We start from the raw sequence: 26,061 nt of genomic DNA on the forward strand, positions 1-26,061 counted from the left end.
AGGGAGATTGGAGTTTCGATATAAACCTTAATCAGAATAGCCATCTTGGAGTTGCCCATCATATAGTGCCAGCAACTCTTCCTCCCACATACTTTCTCACTGTGTGGCCTGCATGAAGAGAGCACTTTTTGTGGTGGTAACATAAGAACAGCCATTAAGACACGCACATTTAGTGGAGTAAAGCCTCAATTAATTTGTTTATAATTACAAAGTAAATGATTTATCACTTGTAAAACATCACTGCACATGATAGAAAACCTTAAATTAGATGGATATTTTATTTAAAAAAAAAAAAAAAAAAAAAAAAGGAAGGTCGGGAAACTCACTATTGGTTATGTAAACCTGCAATGCTGCTTTAGTGCTTGTTTCACCATTCAATGCATGTTTAACAGAGGATAACATTTAGGCTAAGGTCCCGCTGGAGGCTGCTGCACGCGCGCCTGGCGGCGCATGCACAGCACTAGACAGCGGTCAGAGTTCTCAGGCGTCGGGGGCGTGGCCAAAACAGGGTGGGTGGGCACGGCCATGACGGCTTTTATGTTAAAAAAAGAGCAAACAAAGTCCCCCACCGCTCGCTTCCCCCTCCCCGAAATGAAAAACCTGAAAATGCTACATGAGGGGCCGTGGAAAAGCCACTGCATCAAAGAGATCACCGGGCTCAAGAAGCTGAAAAGTAGGATTCATAGTGGACGGTGATGGGAGGGGTAGGGCAGGAGCAGGAGCAAACCTGCCTCTTTGATTGGCTCCCTGACACACCATGTGTCGCGTTGCTGCACAGGAACACAATCCTGTTGTAGCCCCTGCTGGCTGATGCATCACATTATGCTGTGAGCCAGGAAGCGAGGGGGCACTGGGGACAGCCAGGGAGGAGGTAAGGGGCTGGTGAGAGGCGCACGTGCCGCAGGCTGCACTGGGGACCTAGCCTTAGATACTAAAGATATACTGCAAAAGGCACAACGGTCAGTATCAGTGAACATACAATCTATGAAATGACGCTCTCCAGAAGCGTGTGAACCTGAGGAAAGACTGCTCCAGTGATTTTAACGATGTAGAAGCTACAAACGTAGTGCACAAAAATAAGACTTATGAGATATCTCACAATTGCGCCCTGCATCCACTTTTACTCAGCAAAAGACAATTATAAGACGTTGTCACAAAGTATACTTGAATTAAAACAAAAGTAAAGGCAGTTTGAGGAGTATACTGTACTTGTTTTGGACAGTATAAGCAGGAAAGGAAAAGCAAGGGCAGTTGTCACTATTAGTGAAGTTCAACAGCATTGGGCAGAATCTGACACTGGTTATCCAGAAGCCAGAAAACGATTTTCGGAAATTACCACTTGCAACATCTTTGTAGAGACTTTGCTTTCCTTTCTCGCTACACCTTTTTTCTTCCGTCTCTGTACATCTCCACATTGACTTATTACTAAAATCTATTGAATTCACAAAAAAACAATGGTGGTCTCCAAATGTGGAACTGTGGGCTGTACAACCGGCTTAAGTTGGGGCATTCTCTACAAATCGGAAAAGTCTCATTCTAGTTGTCAGCCCAGATCATTACAAGTGTGTGTTAAAGGAAAAACAAAAGCTGTAGTAATGTAGCTTCTAGTATACTTTTTCGTTTAACCTCTAATTGTTAGAGGACCAAAAATGATGAATTTGTCACAAACCACACTTTGTTCTTTAAATAAAAATGCATGTGGACCAGCAAATGAATAACACGTGTTTAAAAAGAAAATCTAGGAAAATGTATGTTGCAGTACCATTATATGTTTGTCCTACTTCAAAAGCCCATTAACTCAGTAAGGGAACAATACAAATAAAGGTCAATGTTTGATCCCTTTCTCCTGCTACATGTTTACATGGCACAAAGCAAGAAGCTAGTTTACACATACACATATTGCCGATTGCTAGAAAATGATTTAGACACAAATATTTTTGTAAATAAAGTGTCAAATATGCTCTTGTTCTGTTGCACATTTACATAGAATGAACTATATATAGTTTTATATATGTATCCAGTATGTACTTGTTCAACAAAAGCCCTTTGAAAACAATAAAAATGATGTTATTTATACTTTCACGCTAACTGTACAAACAGAAAAATGTAAAAAACAGAAAATGTTGAAATACATCTCCCCAGACATGATAACGAGCCATTCTATCTGTGCTGCCCACATTAGGTAACTGAACACGGCTGTGCCCGTGTTACATACAAGTTACTCCACTCTGAAAAATATTCTGCTTTAACTTCGGCATATCTTTTACGTCCTCATTATAGCAAACTATGAGCTACTGAAGGAGAAGGTTTAGCACAGGAAAATTGTGCTTAATTGCAATCTTCATTCCAAAGCAAATACGACTTGCACATATAAGAAGGTAATTCTATTGTTCTTCGCCAGAACGGTCTGCAACCGAGGTACCGCTGACTCCTTTGGAACTGAACAGGTTGTGGCCACATGTAAGTCTTCAAAGTAAGCATAGAGAATAGCGCAGCCCTCTCATCCTCCCATATACTCCCTGGTCCGGTCAACTCGTATGGAGAGATCTTTAAACGAAGGACGTTGGCTCGTGTTGTTGTTCCAACATTCAGTCATGATGGAATAAATCTGAAGAGGAGCAAAGGAAAAACAACATATTGAAGTGATTGAAGGAGACTTCTTATTTTCATGTTCAAGAAGAAGTAAAAATGTAATAAGCCTCAGCAGATCAGGTTTATCTTTTTTTCTCGTAATCGCAATAGGTTTACAGAAACTGTTGGTTTCATTATTATAACTAAAACTTTTGGTATTGTTATGTGATGTGCCACAGACCAGACTTATTTTCATCTGAACTTCTTAAAAAGTGGTATGAAAGCTCATGAATATGCTATACAGCTGAGCAGCTCCACGTAATCATATCTGGGGCTATTAGTTATATCAGTGGTTTTCAACTCCCCCCCCCCCCCAAGTTAAGGAACCCCAGAATTCGATTGTGAAATTCTGGGTAATCCCAACCCTCCACCCTCCCCTCAATCACCCTAATTTCTCCCCCATCACGCTCCCTCTCCCCCTTCTATACATACACTTTCCCCTCTCACTCACTTACACACAAACACCCCTCTAACACCCCCCCGCTCGTCTCACACACACCCCTCTCTCTTACACACACACGCAGTCCCCTCTCTCTCTTACACACACACAGTCCCCTCTCTCTTACACACACAGTCCCCCCTCTCTCTTACACACACACACTCACTCCTCTCACTTAATTACACACCCACACTTACTTTAGGGGAGCTGAGAGCATGCTCTCTTACCCGACCCTTCCTCTCCCAACTGTCAGCCTGAAGTTAACCGGTGACTTCCGGTGCTGGCAGAGGAAGCATAGCAGTGACTGGGCGGCTTCTGCTGCTGAGTTCCGGAGCCACCGGCTCACTGCTATGTGGGGTGCTGCTGCGCTGCCGGGCCCGGGACAGCTGGAAGAATTGTCCCAGCTCTCCCCGCCCTGGCGGACACAGAACCCCTGAGGGGTGCCCCGTCGGTTTAAAATCACCGGGCTAGATTGATGAGAAGATTAAGGAAAACAGAGTACAAGAATGAAAAATTATTATTTTTAAATGCAACATTTGCCTGGTTAAAAAAAAGCCTTATCGGGCGTCTACAATCTATGTATTTTGGTGATAAAATAGTTTGCAAACAGACATCAAAACTTGTGGCTTTCAATACTGACAAGAGCATGGTTTGTCAAACAGATATGCATAAGCAGTTGATACGCGTTTCAGAGAAATGTCAAATAGAAAGATTAAAATACAGCCAGCATTAAAAGTAAACAATGACTGCATACAGACCCAGGTCTGCGGGTCTACAATCTTGATGCTGAGGACTTCTCTACCCCCATTAGATCCCAAATCTAGTCCCCCTTATAGCAAGTCATGCCTTAGAAATAAATTAAATTAGCCAGTTAAATCTGTAGCCAGATATGCCGCTGCTGCTAAATCATAATCTATTTCCTTTTTATCTATGCTACAATGTATACAACCTGTAGAAACGGATTTATTTGTTCCATGGAACAATTAACAGTATAAGAAAGTATATTTATACTTTCCATTATGAATTAATTCTACCTACTGTATATTGTAATTCTCCTCCACTTTTGTCTTTATTTCCCCCTTTTTGCTGCCGAAGGGGCCAGCAACGCTTTGTACAGCAGCAAAAGGATTAATCCTCCATTATAAAATCACTTGAAGTGTTCCCCCATATACTGTACTTCCTAAAACCTCTGCACATTTATTTGCAACTTGAATCTATCTGCCTCAACATTTGCGTTTGCAATATCCTTTCCATTGCCATTTCAATTACATATACTGTCGTATTTTGTTAATAGTCTAAACAAATGACAGACAGCAACACCAAAAACAAAACTATAAAAAACGTACTAGGTACGGGTAACAACAAGGGTCCCTGTAAACCCTGAATATAATCACAGTATATAATATAGGTAAGCCACTCAGCCAAGAAAACTATGGCCAACTTATCTTCAATTAATAAGTTTTATATTAGCAGAAAAATGCATATGAAGTAAAATACTACTATCATAATATACCTATCAAAAACGACACAAATACGGTAACACACCATTCACCAGAGCTGACACCATCTAGGCATTTAAAAAACGCTAACATATATGAAGAGGAGAGAAGCAACATATAAAGATATGCTATAACATAGAAATGAGTCTAACAACAAGGATTACTCAATAGATGGGATGCACATCACACAATGGCCATTGCTATGCAAAAAAGTGCAAAACGCAGCAATCACAAAGTTTTTTATATGCAAATATATTCTTTTTGCTGTTCACTTTTTCTTATTGTTGCATGTTTTTTTTTGTTCCAAATGTAAATGCTTATAATTAAAAAAAAAAAAAACAACAACTTTGTAAAACTGTTCAAAGAACTTATAATGTAGATCTAAATAATATTTGTGTGTAAATAACACCTTTATTTTTTATAGAAATAAACATAATAATAATAGTATGTGAACATAATAGACCACATTTGCGAAGCTGTGATATTTCATAAAATACCTTCCAGCACGGCTTAGTAAATATGACCCTTTACAGACTATTCAAGTGAATGGGCGCTAAGGACTCTACTGGTACGGAGGTATGTGTGTGTGTGTGTGTGTGTTGTATGTGTGTATGTATTGTCCCTGCCCCAAAGAGGTTACAATGTAAGTGGTCAGTGGGGAGAACTGTTGGAGTAACACTACTAAGTCTATATGGCTCATTCACTTGAATAGGGCTGTAAGATATCTTCCCACATTTAAAGTGCCTTATTGAGTGGCTTTAGAAGCCTTCATCGCTTGGACAAAAATCATTAAGAAAATTGATCACCAATAATTCATTTAAAGTCAGTCATGGAGTCAAAAACTGCTAAAAGTGGTTCTGCCATTAACAGAATCGAAAATAGAAAAATTACAGAAAAAAGTTGGATTTTCACTGTATTTAATAGAGCAATCCAAGCAGGCGAACCAATTTAAAAAAAAATACATGTTTATATAGAATTAATGCAGGGGGTATTAAAAACTGAACCTCATTAAATTCGGCTCTGGGGACCCCCTACTACCGGAGATACTTACCTCTGAAGTAGGTGCCGGTAGCTACTCTGGCTCAGCAAGTTTGAAGCTCCCGCGTCACATGGGACAACAGGAAGCCGCACTGATGATGTCACAGCTTCCTATGCTCTGAACAGCACCTACAGTAATTCACAGGTATCTCCGGAAGCAGGAGGTCCCCAGAGCTGAAATTAACGGGGTTCAGCTCCGGTGACACCTTGCTTCAACACACATAAATATATTAAAAAAAGAAATCGCAAAATAATTCGCCCCTTTGGATTCCCTCTAAGAGGTTCTCTCTCTTTTTTTGTTCTTCTTTTTAATACCAAATGTGTATCAAAGGCAGTGAATGTCTTAATAACAAAGGTAAACATGAAATGTCTGGTACCAAACATGACTTCCCTAATAATAAATATATGCTCTTGCAAGCAGTAGTTTCACATTTCCCGTGCTTTATATTTAAATGCAAATGAGATATTGGATTGCGTGCTCCAGCTGGAACAAATACAGTAATGTCACGCAGCATGGTTTAAATGGAACACACCGTTCTTTGAGCAAGATAAAGGAAACACAATCTAGGTAGGAATACCTCATCGGGGCAACCATCTGGTTTCGGCAGTCTTCCATTATTCTTCAGAAGCTCTATCAAATGAAACACAATCATCTGCCCTTGTTTATCATTCCCAATCATTCGCATGAACTCCTGTAAAATGACAAGGAAAACGGCTTTGATGTAATGATGCAAAAGAGCCATTTTAATACATTTATTTTAATAAATTGTGACCAGAGGTCTCGCAGTAAAGGTTTTTTTTTTTTTGTTTCTTTGTCTGTTGAGTATAGAAATACAAGAGAGACCAGCGGGGACTTGCAGAGGAAATCATTGCAAGTCCTGGCATAATTGAAGGGTTTCAAGTACCGTATCCGTAAACGGTGTGTTCATTAGCATTTGACTGTAGGTTAGTATCACCAGAGCCAGCAAGTACCCATTATTATGACTGATGTTGTTATGCATCGGAAAAAATACCACTATCTGACTAAATAAAAAATAAAAAAGCTACACAAAAATAAACTAACTTATTCAAACCAGCATTAAAATGAAGAATCGGAGAGATAGCCACAGGGCTGTGATAACATTTATAATATATTTTGTATATAACTGGCAAACGGACTAACATGGCTTTCACCATCATGGAATCTGTTTTTTGTTCAGATATTATTGGTCAACTTTGCTTTTTACATATTGGTGAGGAGTTGGGACAGAAGTTGGAGGGGAAAAAACCACACTGATGTACTGACCGAAGGTGGGCTTTTAGTTTTCTCACTGTACGTGAATAGCTCATACAGAACCACCCCAAAGCTCCAGACATCTGAAGCCACAGAAAACCTGCTCTCTGTCAGAGATTCAGGTGCATACCTGCAAGGAAACAAAATGCAACTAGATGACTACAAGTAACTTTGCACATACATAAAAACATTTCAGATTGCACAATGAATACCTTGAGTTTTTTTATCGCACAAATCTGATGTGGAATTTAAAGAGGCAATCGAAAGCAACTTAAAAAATAAAAAATAAATATTTTCTTTGTTTTATTATATGAAGCATTTGATTACCTTTATCGATAACCAATTACCTAAGCTGCCAATCAATTGGTTCTCCTGTGATCGATCAGCAAAATCCTGTTTCCCAGGGTTCACTAAATGGCTGCCTTTCAGTCGTAAATCAATCCTTCTATGTAACTCAGCAACAACAATGTATCCTGATGTTACTAAGGTAACATTATCTATTGTTACAGTTTGCAGCTCAAACTGCTGGGAATATTGGCAACAAATTATCACAAACAGGAAACTTGCACTGCCGGGGAAGTGGGATAAATTCTGCTATAGAAATCAAAGGATGCTCAGTATATTAGAATTTATTAAAAATGGCATTAAGAGTTGAATTTTCAAATAAACAAAAAGATAGTAAGTATCTAATAAGACAGAACTGATTTAATAAAATGTGTAAAAAAAAAAAACAAAAACATGTAGGATATTGCTTGGATTGCTCCTTTAAAATGAGCTCAAAGCAACAGATTACCGACACCTTCTGATTTTTACATACATATTTATATTTTTACAAAATAACGTTTGGTTTCTACTGCATAAACACTAAATAGGGATGGAATCAAATGAAAGCACTCACCCATGCAACAGCTCCTCTACAACTGTTGCACCTGTGCTGCACTATTGAATTTGTCCCTCTTGCTTCACATATTGGAAGGAGGGCAGAACACACAAGTTTATAACTCGCTGTAGTATATAAGGCAGGACAATGGGAGCTACACTGGCGACACATTTTATTCGAGCTCGGCTAGTCCCACGAATTCGGGTATACCCGGGTGTATTGAGGTTTGTGACTGTTTTCTGCCCGAGTGCATTGAGGTATTTTCCAGGCAGGGATTGAAGCATTTTATTCCCGCTGGCTGCAATACTGCACAGTATATATATATATACTGCATTACAATTCATGAATTTATGCCATCTGGTAGACACGCGAAGCATTGCAGCCTATTAAATCCTAATCATTATCATTTAACAGATCAGCCGCCCGTCAGCCAGGCATGAACCCAGGCTGGGAAGGCAAACGCAACGGGGCTTGTCAGAGGTGAGAAGCGGCGCATTCCAGGTATCTGCCAGGTACATACTGGGTATTTGCTCGAATAAAGTGTGTCGGTGCAGTATAACTACACAGCGTTTTTTTTTAAGGATTACTCCCTGTGCTCAATGTGTTCTCATCAGAAGTTGCATCAAAAAAAAAAGCTCTCCCCACTTACCAGAATATTGGACTTTCTCCCGGTTCTTTAACTTTGTAATATTCTTTGTCTTGTGGCAGTACTTTTGTCAATCCAAAATCTCCAATTTTAACTCTGTTCTCATTCTCAACCAAGACGTTCCTTGTTGCCAAATCTCTGTGAATGTATCTTTTGATTGTGAGATATTCCATGCCCTGCAAGAGCATAAAATGAACACGAAGATATGTTTTTGAACAAATAAGCATGTCTATTGTCAGAATCACAATCAACTTCTCTGCTACTCAGTAACCAACTCATAACGGCATGGTGGTTATTCACTTACCCTGTATGTGCAATAATGCCAATCGGGGCACTACTGCATGGAAACTTCCATCAATGTTGATGCGAGTTTCTGTACAGTAGTGCCTGGTCTGCACTAGCGCACTTTAATGAATAAAGCTGTGTGTGGGGCACGGGTTTTAGTCAATTGCAATGTTGTACCATTACCATAACGGTATACAGGGATATACCTAATAAGTAAACATGGGAAGGATGTTGATCCAGGGAGTAATCTGATTGCCAATTATTGGAGTCAGGAAGGAATTTAAATTGCCCTTATGAGATATCATTAGATGATATTTAATTCAGGTTTTTTGTTTGTCTTCCTCTGGATCAATATACTGTAAGTACGAATATAGGATAAAGTTTGTCGTCTAGATTTAGCATAGGTTGAACTTGATGGAGGTATGTCTTTTTGCAACCTCATCTACCATGTAACTATGTAACTATATACCAGGAATTCACACCTTACTAAAGTGACACAGGGTCATATTTATTATATTCCATTTCCACATAGTAGATATTGCTCACAATGTCTCACTTCTGCTCAAAAGAGAAAAACCTCCTTGTGGAAAGCAGCTGTACATAGGGAAGTGCCTTTCATCTCGGTCTTGTTCTTTAACAGTCCTACTGGGTGTATTTAAAACGTATATCACATACTAGGCAATTTATCCAAAGCTTTATGGCAAACAGGCTACTTTAAGCATTCGATTCAACAAATTATGCCTCACTACACAGTTGACATGAACCATTTCTCATAGGCTCAATAAGCCTCCAGACTTTGTAATGCAATTGAAAAGTGCAGTGTTACTTTACAGCATGATTAAATTAGGATTTTTTTAAAATGTATTTTTATTTAACACATTTAAATCCAATAAAGTTAAATTTTTGCTGCAAGATGCTATCAAAATATTGGAAAGAGAGGGCATTCATTTTCCTAAATAAAAACAGGATGATTCATGAATCTGGCTTGTGAAATTTCTCTCAAAGCGCTTGCACCAAATGGCTCTGGTACTGTACATTGATCAACACAGAGGGCAGATTCCCTTAAAGAAAGGAATCCCTGAGACTCCACAAAACAGGGGCACTCATGGAAGTGTGCAAAAATATCAAAATACACTTTATTAGTACAAGAACAGCGATGAGGACAAACACAATCAAATTCTACAAAATAAAAAATAAACAGTCATAGAGCGAGCGTTCTAGCCCCTTGCTAATAAGTAGGATAAATGCCAAGCAAGCTAATAATAGTCCTATGGAGAACCATAAATCAGAGGGTTAACCCAAAGGTCTCCTCCTGAGATATAGATGGCTGAACCTAGGAACAGAACGCTCTGTGACTGGTTTTTAGAATTTGATTGTGTTTGTCCTCATCACTGTTCTTGTACTAATAAAGTGTATTATGATATTTTTTCACACTTCCGTGAGTGCCCCCGTTTCGTGGCGTCTCTGGATTCCTTTTTTTTAGGGAGACTGCCCTCTGTTTGTGTTGATCAGTTGATTACATTTATTAGGCATGGCTGTTTGGTGCTAATTTACTTGTGATTGGTAGTGGTGCTGTTCCGCTCTGTTACATTATTACCTTGCATATCTGGGTTGAATACTGCAAAAGCTTTTTGAAGTCCAGCCTTTCTTTGTGTTTCTGTAGATAGTCCCGTAAACTTCCATATGGCAAGTACTCCATAATCAATCTTAGATTTTTACGTCCTTTTAAATAGAAAACACATGGTAATTTGTGATGAAATCCCATTCCATCAATCATATAAATTAATAAAAAGTAAAAAAACATGATCAGTATGGACATGGTGCGTCAGACATAAGATTATATCCAAATGGTACTTGCTTACAAACACAGAGGAAGAATAGCTCCATATACTATCAAATACTTTGTACGCTGTTGTACCTTTAAATGGGCTGACTTGACATCTTTTCACAAATATATACAGTACAAGCTTTTAAGATCTCAGAGGTATGAACAACACACAAAGCTCATGTGCAGGATCTAGAAAGAATGCTCATGTTTATCCAATAATGATGTTCTCATTTACATAGAGAATCATAGATGCATTCTCTGCTTATTTGTATTCATATAGTGCCATGTACGCAGCACTTCATAGCATATACATGAGTTAAAGCGGCAATCTAAGCCGGCTATGTGTTTGCTTTTTAACAGATGTTTGAAGCACGGGGTCTCCGGAGCTGAACCCCGTTAATTTCAGTTCCGGAACCCCCTGCTTCTGGAGATACCTCTGTAGTACGTGCCGGTAGCCGCTCTGCTCGGCTAGCAGGGATCACAAAATGGCCGCTTTTCAAAGCTCTAGTGCCCTGCGGGCCAATAGGAAGCCGTGACGTCAGTGTGGCTTCCTCTTGGCCCATGTGACGCGGAGGGAAACCAGCACCCCTTTCGGAGGCAGGTATCTCCGGAAGCAAGGGGTCCCCGGAGCTGAAATTAATGGAGTTCAGTCCTGCTTCAATCCTCTGTAAAAAAAAAAATGGCATCGATTGCTCCATTAAAACAAAAAATACATGAAATATAGAATAAGAAAATAAATCCCTGACCTAGAACGCTTAGAAATGGAGCCTGCAAGAGAATATGCAGTGGTTATTAGATGTGCTTGGCTAAGATGCTTGGTAAGTGCAACTGTGGGCAAGGAAAGGAGGAGCAGCCAGGAGGCTGGGTTAATGAATGTTTCCTAAATTTTTTTTTCCATATTTGATTTGAAGGTGGGAAGAGATGGTGTTTGGTGGACAGTGGGGATAAGGGCGTTCATATACAAGAGGCAGCAGGTTAAAATAAATGGCTTCATAAGGCTGCTAAAATTCTATGCAATATCATACATGTATTTACACAAATCCTTCAGTGCAGGAGGAGGTTGAAAGGGGTCCTTTTTTATCTGGCCGTCAACCTTTTCTGAATGCTTACAAAGAGATGCAGATGGGCCGAGGAAGCTATCATACAAAATGGAGTCTGAATAGACCTGCATGTGCAAAATGGACACAATGGACTACGCCCTGTACAAGAATACTGGGCTGGAAAATTCAAGAGAAACTTTTGAAGATGAAACACTGAACTTGCAAAAGAAGAGAAAATGTTTCAAGGTTGCTTCAACATGGAATAATGGTCGTCATCTAGAACTTGTGTGTGGGTCAGAGCTAACGTTAGCGATAACTTGGTATTTTACCCCTTTTTCCATCACCGTAAATGGTTATACCATCTATCCTGTCACCAAAGCACGTTGCCTAGGAGTGACATTCGACTCCTCCCTTTCCTTCTCCACTCACATTCATTCATGGTATGGCTAAAACTTGTTGCTTCTTCCTCCATAATATTGTCAAAATCTGCTCTTTCCTGTCACAGTACTGCTAAAACTGTAATGCATGCCCTTATCCTCTCCTGTCTGGATTATTGTAACATAATGCTAACAGGCCTCCTTGCCTCACAACCTTCTCCTGTGCAATCTATCCAAAATTCTGCTGATAGAATAATTTCATTCTCCCAAACAGTCTATGCTCATCTCCTCCTTTAATCCATCTCCTGGCTCCCCGTCAAGTTTTGGATCACCCACAAAGTTCTCCTCCTTACCTTCAAAGCTCTCAACTTATCTGCTCCTGCCTATATATCAGCTTTGATCTCTCATTATGCCCCCTGCTCATCTCCTGTGTTCTACCTCACAACTGTTTACTCTCAACCTTTCCACCCCTTTCACCTCTTCTGCTCTCTTGCCTTAAACCTTTTTTTCCCTCACTGCCCTCACACTCGGCATACACCAAGCACCTTCTCCCTCCACCTTTAAGACAAACATTAAAACTCACCTCTTTAATGAAGTGTTCCAATATCCAGAGACTCATGGCTACTGTCCCACACCCACAGTCACCCCTACCATTCTACAGCACTTATTCCCTCACCTGCTGTCTGTACGTTTCCCATCATACCACTTAGATTGTAAGCTCTCTGCGGCAGGGATGTCCTCTCCTATTGTCTGATCTTATTTGTTGTATTTATTGTACTATAATCCCCTATATGTATAAAGATATACATTTACCAGCAAGTTGCTAAAATAAATGGTTCATTGGTAGAGGAAACAAAACGTATAAACAATACGTAAGAACAATCATATAGCGAGACTGTTGGCAGAGAACAGAATTGCTACTCTGCTTCTGCCTCACATTGCAAATTAACAAGACATGTATATTGTCCAGGAAGCCTCAGTCTTCCATGTTCATGATCCAGCTTTCACATACTGTATCTACAGAATATACAACGTTTACATGAGAATGCAAATTTGGTCGGTTATTCTAGCAACATGATCAATACACTGATATATTATGGTCCTTGTCCCATACAGTATCTTAGCAGAGGGGTAAGCAGGATGTAGAAATAAAACCCAGAGAGCTTAGAAATATGGCTTTTCATACCCCTTTAATCTATTTTACTTCAGTTGCACATAGAACATCAATAATTGTGTTGAGTGTTTTATCTGCTTTAGTTCATTTTATCAACGAAGTACAGGAGACTTGATTGTTTTCCACTTTACAGCACGATACTTTGTGGGCGGTGATACCTTTTAATGGAACAACATATCAATTGTACAAGGTTGTCTTGTGCATAAGCTTTCGAGACTGTAGAGGTCTCTTCATACGATGTGCCAGCACATAAACCTAGGCTATTGCAGAAAGATCTATTTGACCTGACAGTAGCAGAATACCCTTTTAGACAAGTTAATGTATTCTTAGTGATAGTTCCTAATATGAAGTAAGTTCTCATGTTTTGTTTTGACGATGAATACATGGACAAGATGGTTGGGGTTACTGGTCACATAGGTAAGGACCATCGTTTGAAACCGTGGCACTCTAGACACACAGGGCTTACAGTGTACAGTATTTACAATACGTGCTCTTAATGAAAAAGTCGCCTCAATGATGAAACTTGGTAATGGTCAAATATGGTCATATTTTAACCCCTTTGTTGCTAGTGCTGCCATGGATGCATTGCGCAACATGTCAGTGAAGGGTTAAGTCATGACAGAAGGAAATGTTGTAAAGGTGAGATGTGAGAAAGTGAGGAGAGAAAGCTTAGGCTGCGCTTATAGTGCCGGTGGCGCGAAATTTTGAAGCCGGTCAAATATGATTTTTCAGAGGCTGTCGCCACATGTGACAGCCTCTGAACCAATCAATGGCCAGGTCGCTTGCAACATCGCTGCAAAGCGAAATACAACATAATAATAATAATAATAATAATAGCATGTTCTTGTATAGCGCTGCTAATTGTACGCAGCGCTTTACAGAGACATTTTGCAGGCACAGGTCCCTGCCCCGTGGAGCTCACAATCTATGTTTTTGGTGCCTGAGACACAGGGAGATAAAGTGACTTGCCCAAGGTCACAAGGAGCCGACACTGGGAATTGAAGCAGGCTCCCCTGCAGCAATCTCAGTGTCAGTCAGTGTCTTTACTCACTGAACCACACCTTCTCCCAACTTTCGCGGGTGGCGACGGGTGACGTCATCCGTCACGTCGCGCGCACTGTAAGCGCGGCCTTAGGCGTACTAGGAGGCCAGAAAAGATCTCTATTTAATTCCACCTATTGAGACTGTAGGGTGCAGAGGAATCAACAAGAACTTTACCATTCCATACAGAGACCTTTAATCCATGGGGAACCCATATAAGGTACAGTATACATACCTGCACTGTAGCACACTCCTTTATATTTGACAATGTTATCGTGTTGGAGAGATTTAAGGATTTCAATTTCCTTTTCAAAATCCCTCAAGTACTCTTCTGTGCTGTGCTGGAGCTTTTTAACTGCCACAACTTCACCGGTATTGTCTTGTAGGGGATCGTAACGGCACAGCTCCACACTTCCAAAATTACCCTGAAATTACAAAGTGAACCTTTCAAAAGATGTGATCTTTGATCTACAAAAACTCTATCATACATTGTTGATATTACTAACACTTTTTAACAAGCCTTCTGTGCATATATAATGCCCTTTACTGTTTATACTAAAGGACTTCAGAGGCATCAGCTTTCTTCTATTCTGCTTTTTCAAGGGTGTCAAAAAAAGTCAGGCTTGTTTTCCTCTATGTTTTCCCTATATCTTCAGTACTGTATCACATTACTTTCATTGGAGGTTTTTTTTAAATTGGAAATATGAAAGCTAAATGTTTACCATCGTCAAGAGCATCGATTTCCTGTGGTCTTGTCAAAAACCTTTGTTTGTTTTCTAACTATGCCGTCAAATACGTTTAATGATGTCAAAACGAGGACTAACACTCTAGCTTTGTAACATGACTATATGAGCCATTTCATACTCGCTTATACTGTACACTTGACCACACCTTATAAAGTTTGCACATCTATGCTGTCTCAATGTCTTCCAATACACCACTTAGATTGCAAGCTCTTCAGGACAGACTTCTGACTCCCAAAGTTTAAGTTTGTATTTGATGCACTTATCCCTACTTGCAGTATTCTTCCCTTGAATATGTCTTGCATAATAGCTCTGTAAAGCCCTTTGTGTACATGCTTGGTGCAATGTAATATACTGCATTGTCTCTCGTTTCGCAGTGTCAGGTTGGGAAAGTGGCATTATGTGCTGAAGTCTCTTCAAGCATTGATGGGAAACAAAATAATACACTGTGACATATTTGGAGTATTGCAGCAGAAAATTGAAAAGGTCTAATTGAACTGTGCTCTGTTTCATGGAAAACGCAATTTAGAGTAAATGTAATCTACAAATAAAGCTCTAAATTGGTCTTTACATATATTAAAAAGTTTTTCAATTAATACTACAAATTGTTAAGCAGACTGCCAAGGCCACAGGTTGATAGCCCTGTGGGGCAGTATGCAGAAAAGACAACACGATTTTACATTTACCTTGCCAAGTTGCTGCAAGAATTTAAGATGTCTTTCTACAAAGTGAGTCGGATCTCTGTCTTCAAAAGCTCCAGAAAAGCCAAAAGCTCCAATTTTCATGTTGGGAAGTAGGTCACTCTCCGTCAACAGTTCATAGTCTGAGAGAAAAACAGCCATTAAACAATACCAATATTAATATCGACGGTTCAGAGAGAATGCAGGAAATTTGTAAATGCAGCCTATGAAAGGCTAGAAACGGAGATACAGTTAAATAAATATTGCAATTTATAGCAAATCAATATTTGTTTTAATCTCATTGCAATTCCCCAACTCAACATACCTGGAGTGAACAAGCTGTTAAGGTCCCTTATTATGGCCCTAAACGAAGGCCGGAAATCTGGTTCATAATCCATGCAGCTGTTTATTAAATTTGCTAGCTCTATCCACTTTGGTGCAGCAAGCTGGTGCCTGTCTTCATAAAACTGCAGCTTCTATGAATAAAAAATATACAGAGTGCTCAATTGTATGTCATTACCCAGAATCCCTGGCTGCAGTGGACGCACTGTATGCTAAGAGATGACGGTGAAGCGCAGGGTTGCAGACCTGTCTGAGACATGTGAATTTGCTCACACGTAATATTTTTATTTGATATATTTTTTACAAACCGACATTTTATAAGTGTTTGCTTAACATGTTACAAAACATGTTACAAAACATGTTACAAAACCCAGCACATTCTGGGATATAAAATGGTCTTCATAATTCTTCCTTTTCTTATAGCACAATACATGACAGCATGTAAAGAACAGCAGTTTTTTTATTATTTTTGTACACAAACATACAAATCCTGTACATAGTAAACTTCTTGGGGCGAGGGCATACTTCCTTTTGGATTGATATGTGTAAACTTGGTTTTATATATATATATATATATATATATAAATATATATATAAATATATATATATATATATATATATATATGAACAAGAGAAAAAAGTAGCCCAAATAAATAGCACTCAGGTATACCGTTGGCAATATCAAAAATACATAAGTTTATTAGATGTCACAAAAGAAAATAAAAGATAGCACAAGGGCATAGATCCCCTGTGCGTAAACCAAAGCAGTATGCTGACTACAGTGCCCGTCATATCCCTAAGGAACACTGAAAGAAACCAGGGAGTAAATAACAAGTATCCCTAGCTTAGGTACAACAAACAGTGCTACTCTATGGCAAATAGCAAATTACTGAGAATATACCACCCATGTATACAGGATGTGGGAAGGTAGGAACCAAAATCTCACAAGAATATAAAGTCTCTTCTAAGATATCATAGGTCTAATAACCTTGTAGGTTAGGTACCAGAGATCAGTACAATGGCAGTACAAAAAAACAGTCCTGCTGAAGAGGCCTCTTACTAATATTCTATTCTCTATTTAAACAGTCTGCTAAACAGCGTGCATTAAGGACTTCTTCACAAGTTGGCAGAAGCAAAACTATATGGGAGAAGCCAATTCATGTTAATGGCCTTACTGTGAAGCACAGTTGCTGGCGCTTTATGAATGAGCCCAATAGATGTTTATCTGACGAGTGGAAATGTACACTGCGTTCACAGTGCATTTTTGTGGGCATGGTGTTAAAGTGATATAGACAACACAAGGTGAAACCCACACTCCTAGATGGAGGGATAGGTGGGTGCACTAGGGGCAGGTGTATAATGGAACATAGTACTCCAACTCCAGAGTGGGAAAAATAAATAAAAGTAGCCCCCAATAGTATGCACTTTAGACACCTAAAGATGTTCCTCCATGGCCTTGTCCGCACTCCAATAGCTGCCGGGGGCAGGGGAGGCCTCGGCTGGACACATCTCCGCCTCTCCGCTTCAGTCATCCATAACAGTCTAGAGTGCATACTATTTGGGGCTAGTTTTATCTCTCCCTCCTCTGGAGTAGAGAGATACTTTCTGTGTTAACGTGATATAACACAGGAATTAAACAAAGAAACACGAGAAAGGTCATTAATAGACATATTTATGTAAAAGTGCAGTATGCACAAATATTTAGAACCTCTCTTTGCTCATGTTTGAAAAAGCAGAACCACTACTTAAGCAGATGTCTCAGCAACAGAGTGAGTGCCACTGATATTTTAACCCAATGTTTGCTTTAGAGTGCTGTGAAAGTATTATTCTTATAGATTATTAGCAAACCTCCTTTTAGAGCAGTGTTAAGCTCCTTGTCTGCTCAGTATCCCAAACAATGTTGACACCTCTTCATTTTACCATAAAAATATATATACATCATGGGAACAGTATATAAGTACAGTGCCTCCTGGAAAGATTACACTAAAAGTAAGTGATCCAGGCATGAAATTAACTCCCTGGCGTGAGTAATAAAGGACAAACCCATAAGTACTACATCATGCCTTCTCCATGTGCAACTGTGCAGCTATTCGAGACCTCCACATAAACACACATCTTGGATTTGTAAAAATTCAGTATGCGGCAAACTGTATGAAATGAAAAACACTTACTCTTTGGGAATCCAGTGCACTAAGGGGCTTATCTCCCCCACTGCATATTTCCCATATGGTAGTGCCAAAACTCCACTTATCGGATGCCAAATTGAGATGTTTTGGATTGTCAATGCACTCAGGGGGAACCCAGGGAATTCTCTCCAAAAGAACTTGAGGGAAAAATAATGTTAAAGGTGGTGAGAAACAGTGTCATATTATGAAATGCAACATATGTATTCATGAGCTTTAGGTAACAGCATTTATATTAGGTACTAATATGTAATTAGTATATGCAATACACCAGGTGTTCCCAAACATCACTGTACCACCAGTGGTCCCCAAACCCTTTGGTGGTTGTCACCAAACCCCCTGAAATTTATTTCATGCATCTCTCTCCTGCAAGGAAAAAGGGCAAAAAGAGCACACAGAATCCAATATTTAAGATACAAACATTTTACTGATAGCCAATATATTAAACAAGGATAAACACAAAAATGCACAGGATACAACACGTATCTGCCTGTTGTCACAAATCTAACAATTTATGTATAGGATATTATTCAAATACTGTCTAATAGAGTTAAAGACGGAGCAGTGCATTGACTGAAATTACCACTGAGGTGGGTGGAATGAACGTTATTGGAGGTCATGCATGCCTGATATATCCAGGTTATTCACGATATGAATGGTGTAGGTCAGGCCTGCACAATTCCAGTCCTCGAGGGCCGCAAACAGGCCAGGTTTTCAGGATATCCCTACTTTAGCAAAGCGGGCTCAATTAGTGGCTCAGTATGACTGGGCCACTAATTGAGCCAGCTGTGCTGAAGTAGGGATATCCTGAAAACCTGGTCTGTTTGCGGCCCTCGAGGACTGGAGTTGTGCAGGCCTAGCGTCGGTGATAAAATCACAAAGCCTTAACAGAAATCAGCAGTTCTAGCGGTAAGAGATGTTATCAAGTCTCCTGAGATGGAGTACCTATAAGATACGTTGTGCGAGCTTGTCCCTTGTCAGTCGCTGCAGTAGTTTGGCACCAAATTCAAAGTGAATGTGTTTAGGCAGAATCCCCCGTAACAAATGCTGGTAGGCACTTTAAAGAACTGCAGTCAGCCAGGTCTCCAGACAGAAGAAATACACAGCGTTGCTCACCAGACAGGTTCTCCTCCACAGACTGCCAAACGGGATCTAATTTCAGAGACGCAGTGCACTGTAGCATTTGCTCCATCTTTGATTTTATTGGACACTATTTTAAATATATATATATTTAAAATTTAAAATAGTGTCCAAGAGAATCAAAGATGGATATATATATATTTACGTTTGTGGCAACAGGCAGATACACTGTACTGTCCTGTGCATTTTTTAGTGTGTGTGTTTTCCATGTTTCAATTTATTTGCTATCAGTAAAATGTTTGTATCTTACATATTGGATTCTGGGCGCTATTTTTGCTTTTTTTCTTGCTCATACTCACAGACTGGTCTGTCTGTCTTTGGGAGCAGCATATGAATCCAGGAGTTAATACATGTGTTATGTACTAATCTTTTCGCCTCACTCTTGTTTACTCACCAGCCCTTTTATACCCTATACCCAATTTTTCAACTCTAGCTGTCCATGAAATGTCTGTGAATTGACTGTATAACCTCTGTTCTTTTAATGTAACCATGTATTATCATAACTCCGTGAACAGGACATACTTGAAAACGAGAGGTAACTCAATGTATTACTTCCTGGTAAAACATTTTATAAATAAAAATATTTATCACAATCTTGGTTTAATATTTATTAAGGCATTCAATTTTTCTTAAAATATTTTTTTTATAACTGATTGTATTTTTATAACTTTAGCCACATATTCACATTTTTTTGTATATTTGTTATAACATATTTTGTGGTTATATATATATATATATATATATATATATATATATATATATATACACACACATTGATAATCTAGGTTTACACGTTTTCAATTCACTTTATTATCATTAGCGCACTTCATATTTCTTTTCATCTCTCTCCTGCAGCCTATAGATGTGTCTTACAGATCATCAGTGCTGAAGGTTAATCTGAGACATGTCATAAAAAGTCATTTAACATTGTCTGGAGTTCATCATTCTACTTTAGCTAATGGCCTCAGTGCTTTCTCTGTGGTTTCAAAATCAATCCCTCTTTTATAACTGACCAGAGGCATGAATCAGGTTATATTGTACGCAAATGATTAACATCTTAAAAGGCCCCCCGTAGGTAGTTATACCAAACAATAACACAACAATTGTGGACTATAAGAACACTCTGAGATGGTCCTTTTATTATTGCTAGTCTGTAGCTTGAGACAAAAGGTGGTCATAAGTGCAAAGGTACACTCAGTACTGCTGTAAAGTACAATATATCATGTTAATTTCAGGAGGGGATATAAAAGGAAGCAATTATTAAATACATTGCTCATAGCAAGAGCATTATTCCGTTCAGTGGCACAAGAAAATAACTCTCAATTGGTGGGATAACTGCAAAGAAAGGATCAGAATGTCAATTATAAAATAGTATTAGCCACCTGAGAGTGAGAAATGCCAATAAGAATACTGTACAGATACTTACTTTCTTTTGACAAGACGGTAATACTGATCCCAGGATCACTGAGCTTGATAAAAGCAGGGTTTCCCAACTTCCTATCTTCTTCTCTGATCAGGAGGATGTTTTTGGAACACACGTTTCCGTGCACGAGACTTCTATCTTCCTGAAAACGGAAACAAGAGAGGACCGTCTGAAAACAAGACATGCACAAGCCTCCGGGTCATGGCAACCAAGGGGTTCAGCTCATTAGTGTTGCAGGCATATACACTATCAGATAGCACCCCCCTTTTGTAAACTATCATATGTATTGTAGGTACAGTATCAAAACCTAGGACTTGATTCTGGCATTCAGATGAATGTTGCATGTGTCCCGTCTTCTGTGCTCTATTGTACTCATGTTTTCACCACCGGCCAGCATGCCAAGTTACATAGTTACATAGTAGATGAGGTTGAAAAAAGACTTCCGTCCATCAAGTTCAACCTATGCTAAATTTAGACAACAGATACTTTATCCTATATCTATACTTGTTGATCCAGAGGAAGGCAAACAAAAAACCCCATTAAGGGGAAAAATGAATTCCTTCCTGCCTCCAAGAATTGGCAATCGGATTAATCCCATGATAAACATCCTTCCCATGTATACTTATTTGGTATATCCCTGTATACCTTTCCCATCTAAAAAGATGTCCAACCTTTTTTTGAACAAATCTATTGTATTTGCCATCACAGTCTCCACGGGTAATGAATGCCACATTTTAACTGCCCTTACTGTAAAGAACCCTTTCCTTTGTTGCTGGTGAAATTTACTTTCCTCCAACCTTAAGGGATGGCCCCGAGTCCTTTGTACTGCCCGTGGGATGAATAGTTCTTTTGAAAGCTCCTTGTATTGTCCCTGAATATATTTGTATATAGTTATCATATCCCCTCTTAGACGCCTCTTTTCTAATGTAAATAAATCTAATTTAGCTAGCCTCTCCTCATAAGTTAGAATGTCCATCTACATTATTAATTTCGTGGCTCTTCTCTGCACGCTCTCTAGTTCCATAATGTATTTTCTTAGCATTGGTGCCCAAAATTGTACTCCATATTCAAGGTGTGGTCTTACTAATGCTTTGTAAAGGGGCATAATTATGTTTACTTCCCTTCCATCCATTGCCCGTTTGATACAAGATAAGATCTTGTTTGCCTTTGCAGCTACTGCATGACATTGGGCACTATTGCTAAGCCTGCTGTCTACAAGCACCCCTAAATCCTTCTCCATCAAGGATTCCCTCAATATATCTCCATTTAATTTGTAAGTCGCCTTTTTATTCTTGTATCCCAAATGCATAACCTTACATTTATCTGTATTAAACCTTGTCTGCCATTTACCTGCCCACGTTTCCAGTCTCTGCAAGTCCTTCTGAAGAGAAATTACATCCTGCTCTGATTCTATTACCTTACACAATATAGTATCATCAGCAAAGATGGAGACTTTGCTCTCGATCCCAACCTCAAGGTCATTAATAAACAAGTTAAAAAGCAGGGGTCCCAGTACCGATCCCTGAGGTACTCCACTCACAACTTTAGCCCAACCTGAAAAAGTTCCATTTATAACAACCCTCTGTTGTCTGTCCTTTAACCAGTTTTCAATCCAGGTGCATATATTATTACTGAGTCCAATTTTCTTTATTTTGTACACCAACCTCTTGTGTGAAACCGTATCAAAAGCCTTTGCAAAATCTAAGTAGACCACATCAACTGCATTACCCTGGTCTAAATTCCTACTTACCTCCTCAAAGAAACAAATAAGGTTAGTTTGGCAAGATCTATCCTTCATAAATCCATGCTGACTATTACTAATAATTTTGTTTTCCATTGGGTATTCCTGAATATTATCCCGTATTAAACCTTCAAGTAGTTTCCCTACTATTGAAGTCAGGCTTACAGGTCTGTAATTTCCCGGTTGTGATCTAGCTCCCTTTTTAAATATAGGCACCACATCTGCTTTACGCCAATCTTGTGGTACTGAGCCTGTGGAAATGGAGTCCTTGAGTATTAAATATAATGGTTTTGCTATTACTGAGCTTAACTCCTTGAGAACTCTTGGATGTATGCCATCGGGGCCAGGTGCCTTATTAACTTTAATTTTTTCAAGTCGCTTATGAACTTCTTCCTCAGTTAACCAATTGTTCATTAATATGGAGGTTGTGGCTTCCTCCTGCGGCACTACTATTGAACTTGATTCTTCCCTGGTAAACACAGAGGCAAAGAATGTGTTTAATACCTCAGCTTTTTCCTTATCTCCAATAATCTGCCTACCCATCTCACACTGAAAGGGTCCTATATTTTCTTTTCTCATTTTTTTTGTTATTAAGGTACTTAAAGAATTTTTTTAGGGTTGACCTTACTTTCTATTGCAATCCTTTTTTCATTATCCATTTTTGCTAATTTGATTGCCCTTTTGCAATTTTTGTTACATTCCTTATAATTCTGATACGATGTCTCTGTCCCTTCTGAATCTAAACGCCTTCCTCTTCTTGTCCATTTCCTCCCCTACCTGTTTATTTAGCCACATTGGTTTTGACTTATTTCTTTTATACTTATTACTTAAGGGTATACACTGATAAGTGTGCTTTTCTAACAATGTTTTAAAGACTGCCCATTTATCTTCTACATTTTTCCCTGCAAAAACATCATCCCATTGTATTACTACTAGATTAGACCTCAGTTTATTAAAATCTGCCTTTCCAAAGTTGAAGGTCTTTGTTGAACCCAAGTAATCTGTTTTTTGATAATTTATTTCAAATGAGACCATGTTATGATCACTGTTACCCAAATGTTCCAGGACTTGAATATTTGTTATTACTTCTACATTGTTTGATATGACCAAATCCAGAACTGCCCCTCTCCTGGTTGGTTCCTCAATAATTTGGGTCATATAATTGTCTTTAAGCACCCCCAAAAACCTGTTCCCTTTTGTTGTAACGCTAATCTCATTGCCCCAGTCTATGTCTGGATAATTAAAATCCCCCATTATGCAAACATGACCCAGTTTTGATGCCTTCTCCATTTGCAAAAGTATTTTAGCGTCCTCAATCTCACAGATATGTGGTGGTTTATAGCATATTCCCACAAACATTTTCTTTATACTTTTACCTCCACTGCTAATTTCTATCCACAAAGTCTCTACATTTTCATCATTCCCTTCATAGACATCTTCCCTTATAATAGGTTTTAGATCCGGTTTAACATATAAACATACTCCACCTCCCCTTCTATTTGTTCGATCCTTCCGAAAAAGAGAATAACCTTCTAAATTAACTGTCCAGTCATGAGTTTCATCCCACCATGTTTCAGTAATGCCTATGATATCATACTGCTCCCTTGCAGCTATAAATTCAAGCTCCCCCATTTTATATGTCAGGCTTCTTGCATTAGCAAGCATGCATTTCAGTTTTTTTTCAGCCTGTACTATTATCTTATCTGCTCCTTCCTTTCTGCGACCACTTTGTTTAGTCTTTAGAAGTTTTCTAGTATTATCTGTATTTACTATGGGTGTCTCACTGCTTGTCAAACTTGCACTTGCCCCCATTCTACCTCCATACCACCTTGTATGCTCATCTATTCCATTTAGTTTATTATCTGTTTCATTCCCCTCCCCCCTCCATCCTAGTTTAAAATCTCCTCCAACACCTTTTTAGCATTCTCCCCCCTAGCACAGAAGATCCCTCTTCATTGAGGTGCAATCCGTCCCTAGAATATAGATGGCACCTCTCCGAAAAGGAGTCCCAGTGTTCTAAAAACCCAAACCCCTCCTTCCTGCACCACTTTCTTAGCCATGCATTAACCTCCCTGATCTCTGACTGTCTCCCTGCGGTAGCGCATGGCACTGGTAGTATTTCAGAAAATACTACCTTGGAGGTCCTTGCCTTAAGCTTTTGGCCTAGATCCCTGTAATCATTTTTTAGGACCCTCCATCTTTCTCTACCTTTGTCATTGGTGCCAACATGTACCAAGACCGCCGGGTCAATCCCAGCCCCCCCCAACAATCTGTCTACCCGATCCGCAATGTGCCGAACCCGAGCACCCGGGAGACAAACTGTTCGGTTCATGCGGTCCTGGCAACAGATTGCCCTATCTACCTTCCTAATAATGGAGTCCCCTACCACCACCATCTTTCTTTGTATCTGAGCATCCTGAGTCCCCACTGTGCTGGAGGAACTATTCCCCTGGCTGCTAGAGGAATTAGTCTCCCCCAGCCTTGCCATTTCTGCCCCAACATTCCCAATATCTTCACTCAACATGGCAAATCTATTGGGATGTGTCAGCTCAGAAACGACCTGCCTCTCCCTATTGCCCCTGCTTCCCCTTCTAACTGTCACCCAGCTACCTACCTGCTCCTCACTAACAGCAACCAAGCTACCTACCTGCTCCTCACTAACAGCGCCACCATCTGCACCACTAGTCGAAGCAAGGGCCTGCTCAGTGAGCTCTAATTGACTTTCAAGATTGCCAATGTCCCTCAATATTGCAAGTTGCCTCTTCAGATCAGCAATCTCTGACTCTAAAGAGACCACCTGCTCACACTTCCCACAGCGGTATACTCCTTGGAACAGCTGCTCCAAGTGCACATACATGTGGCAAGATGTGCATTGAGTGGCATTTTCAATCCTGCTCATTCTAGCAACTATGAAGTTTAGAATTACTAACAGTAAACTGTACTTCAATAACTATACCTTGTTTAACCGCTTCCTTGTTCAAACTGCTTCTGGTTCTAACTGTACACACTTTAAACAACCAGCACTTGAAATCAACCACACATATCAGTCAGTACACGCAAGCCAATAAAGAACTGTGGTTTGGTAATGCTAGGGGGAAGGGGAAAGGTATACGTGGGGACACGTACAGTAATTCACTAATATATATTATATACATATATATATATATATATATATATATATAGTTGATTTGGACATTGATTAAAAGTCAATTCACCAAGGAAAACCAGGCGTCACTGCTTATGTTTTATGCTAAAATATATTAGCTATGTATTCCTTTTGCAGTTTGAGACACTCTTATTGAACTAGCACATGGTAACGTGCACTTTTTGTAACCCGAAAAATACAATTTCCAGAGTTGGCTTGCGCATAATATGATCAATTAAAAACTTTCATGCCCGTCGCATAATAGCCATCACAACCTGCAAAAGGCGTACAGTATATTTCGCCACAATTAGGAAGACTACAAGAACTCTGCTCTGAGAATATTTATGCAAGCTCCTGATTGTTGTTTCCAAGAACAAGTAGGTAGTCTTAACATTTTCAATCTTCCTGGTAGCGCTTTTCTAGTAAATGCAATAAATCAAGTTTCAAATGGAAAATATCTTTTTAATCTGTGGATTGTACAACTGTGTATTTAAGGGGGGGACAAGCTTGAAT

The 26,061-nt window shown here is 39.4% G+C and overlaps 1 protein-coding gene across 7 annotated transcripts in view; it reads right to left on the bottom strand.

The window, feature by feature from the left end:
* Window positions 1–290: 290 nt before the first annotated feature.
* JAK2 (Janus kinase 2) overlaps window positions 291–26,061 on the bottom strand; it is a 208,134-nt gene continuing 182,363 nt past the window's right edge. For 5 of the 7 annotated variants that reach the window (XM_075596745.1, XM_075596754.1, XM_075596782.1 and 2 more), the window contains 10 exons: window positions 20,666–20,804; window positions 18,088–18,239; window positions 15,900–16,050; window positions 15,581–15,717; window positions 14,387–14,576; window positions 10,289–10,413; window positions 8,410–8,582; window positions 6,893–7,010; window positions 6,141–6,299; window positions 291–2,608 (listed from right to left, as the gene is read on the bottom strand). In XM_075596745.1, the coding sequence (XP_075452860.1) occupies window positions 2,501–2,608; window positions 6,141–6,299; window positions 6,893–7,010; window positions 8,410–8,582; window positions 10,289–10,413; window positions 14,387–14,576; window positions 15,581–15,717; window positions 15,900–16,050; window positions 18,088–18,239; window positions 20,666–20,804 (1,452 nt within the window). In that variant the 3' untranslated portion in view covers window positions 291–2,500. The remainder of the gene's footprint in view (window positions 2,609–6,140; window positions 6,300–6,892; window positions 7,011–8,409; window positions 8,583–10,288; window positions 10,414–14,386; window positions 14,577–15,580; window positions 15,718–15,899; window positions 16,051–18,087; window positions 18,240–20,665; window positions 20,805–26,061) is intronic. The other 2 variants (XM_075596788.1, XM_075596797.1) reach the window with 2 other exon arrangements.

Source organism: Ascaphus truei, chromosome 1 (assembly GCF_040206685.1).
Source record: "Ascaphus truei isolate aAscTru1 chromosome 1, aAscTru1.hap1, whole genome shotgun sequence".
NCBI classification, from domain to species: Eukaryota; Metazoa; Chordata; class Amphibia; order Anura; family Ascaphidae; genus Ascaphus; species Ascaphus truei.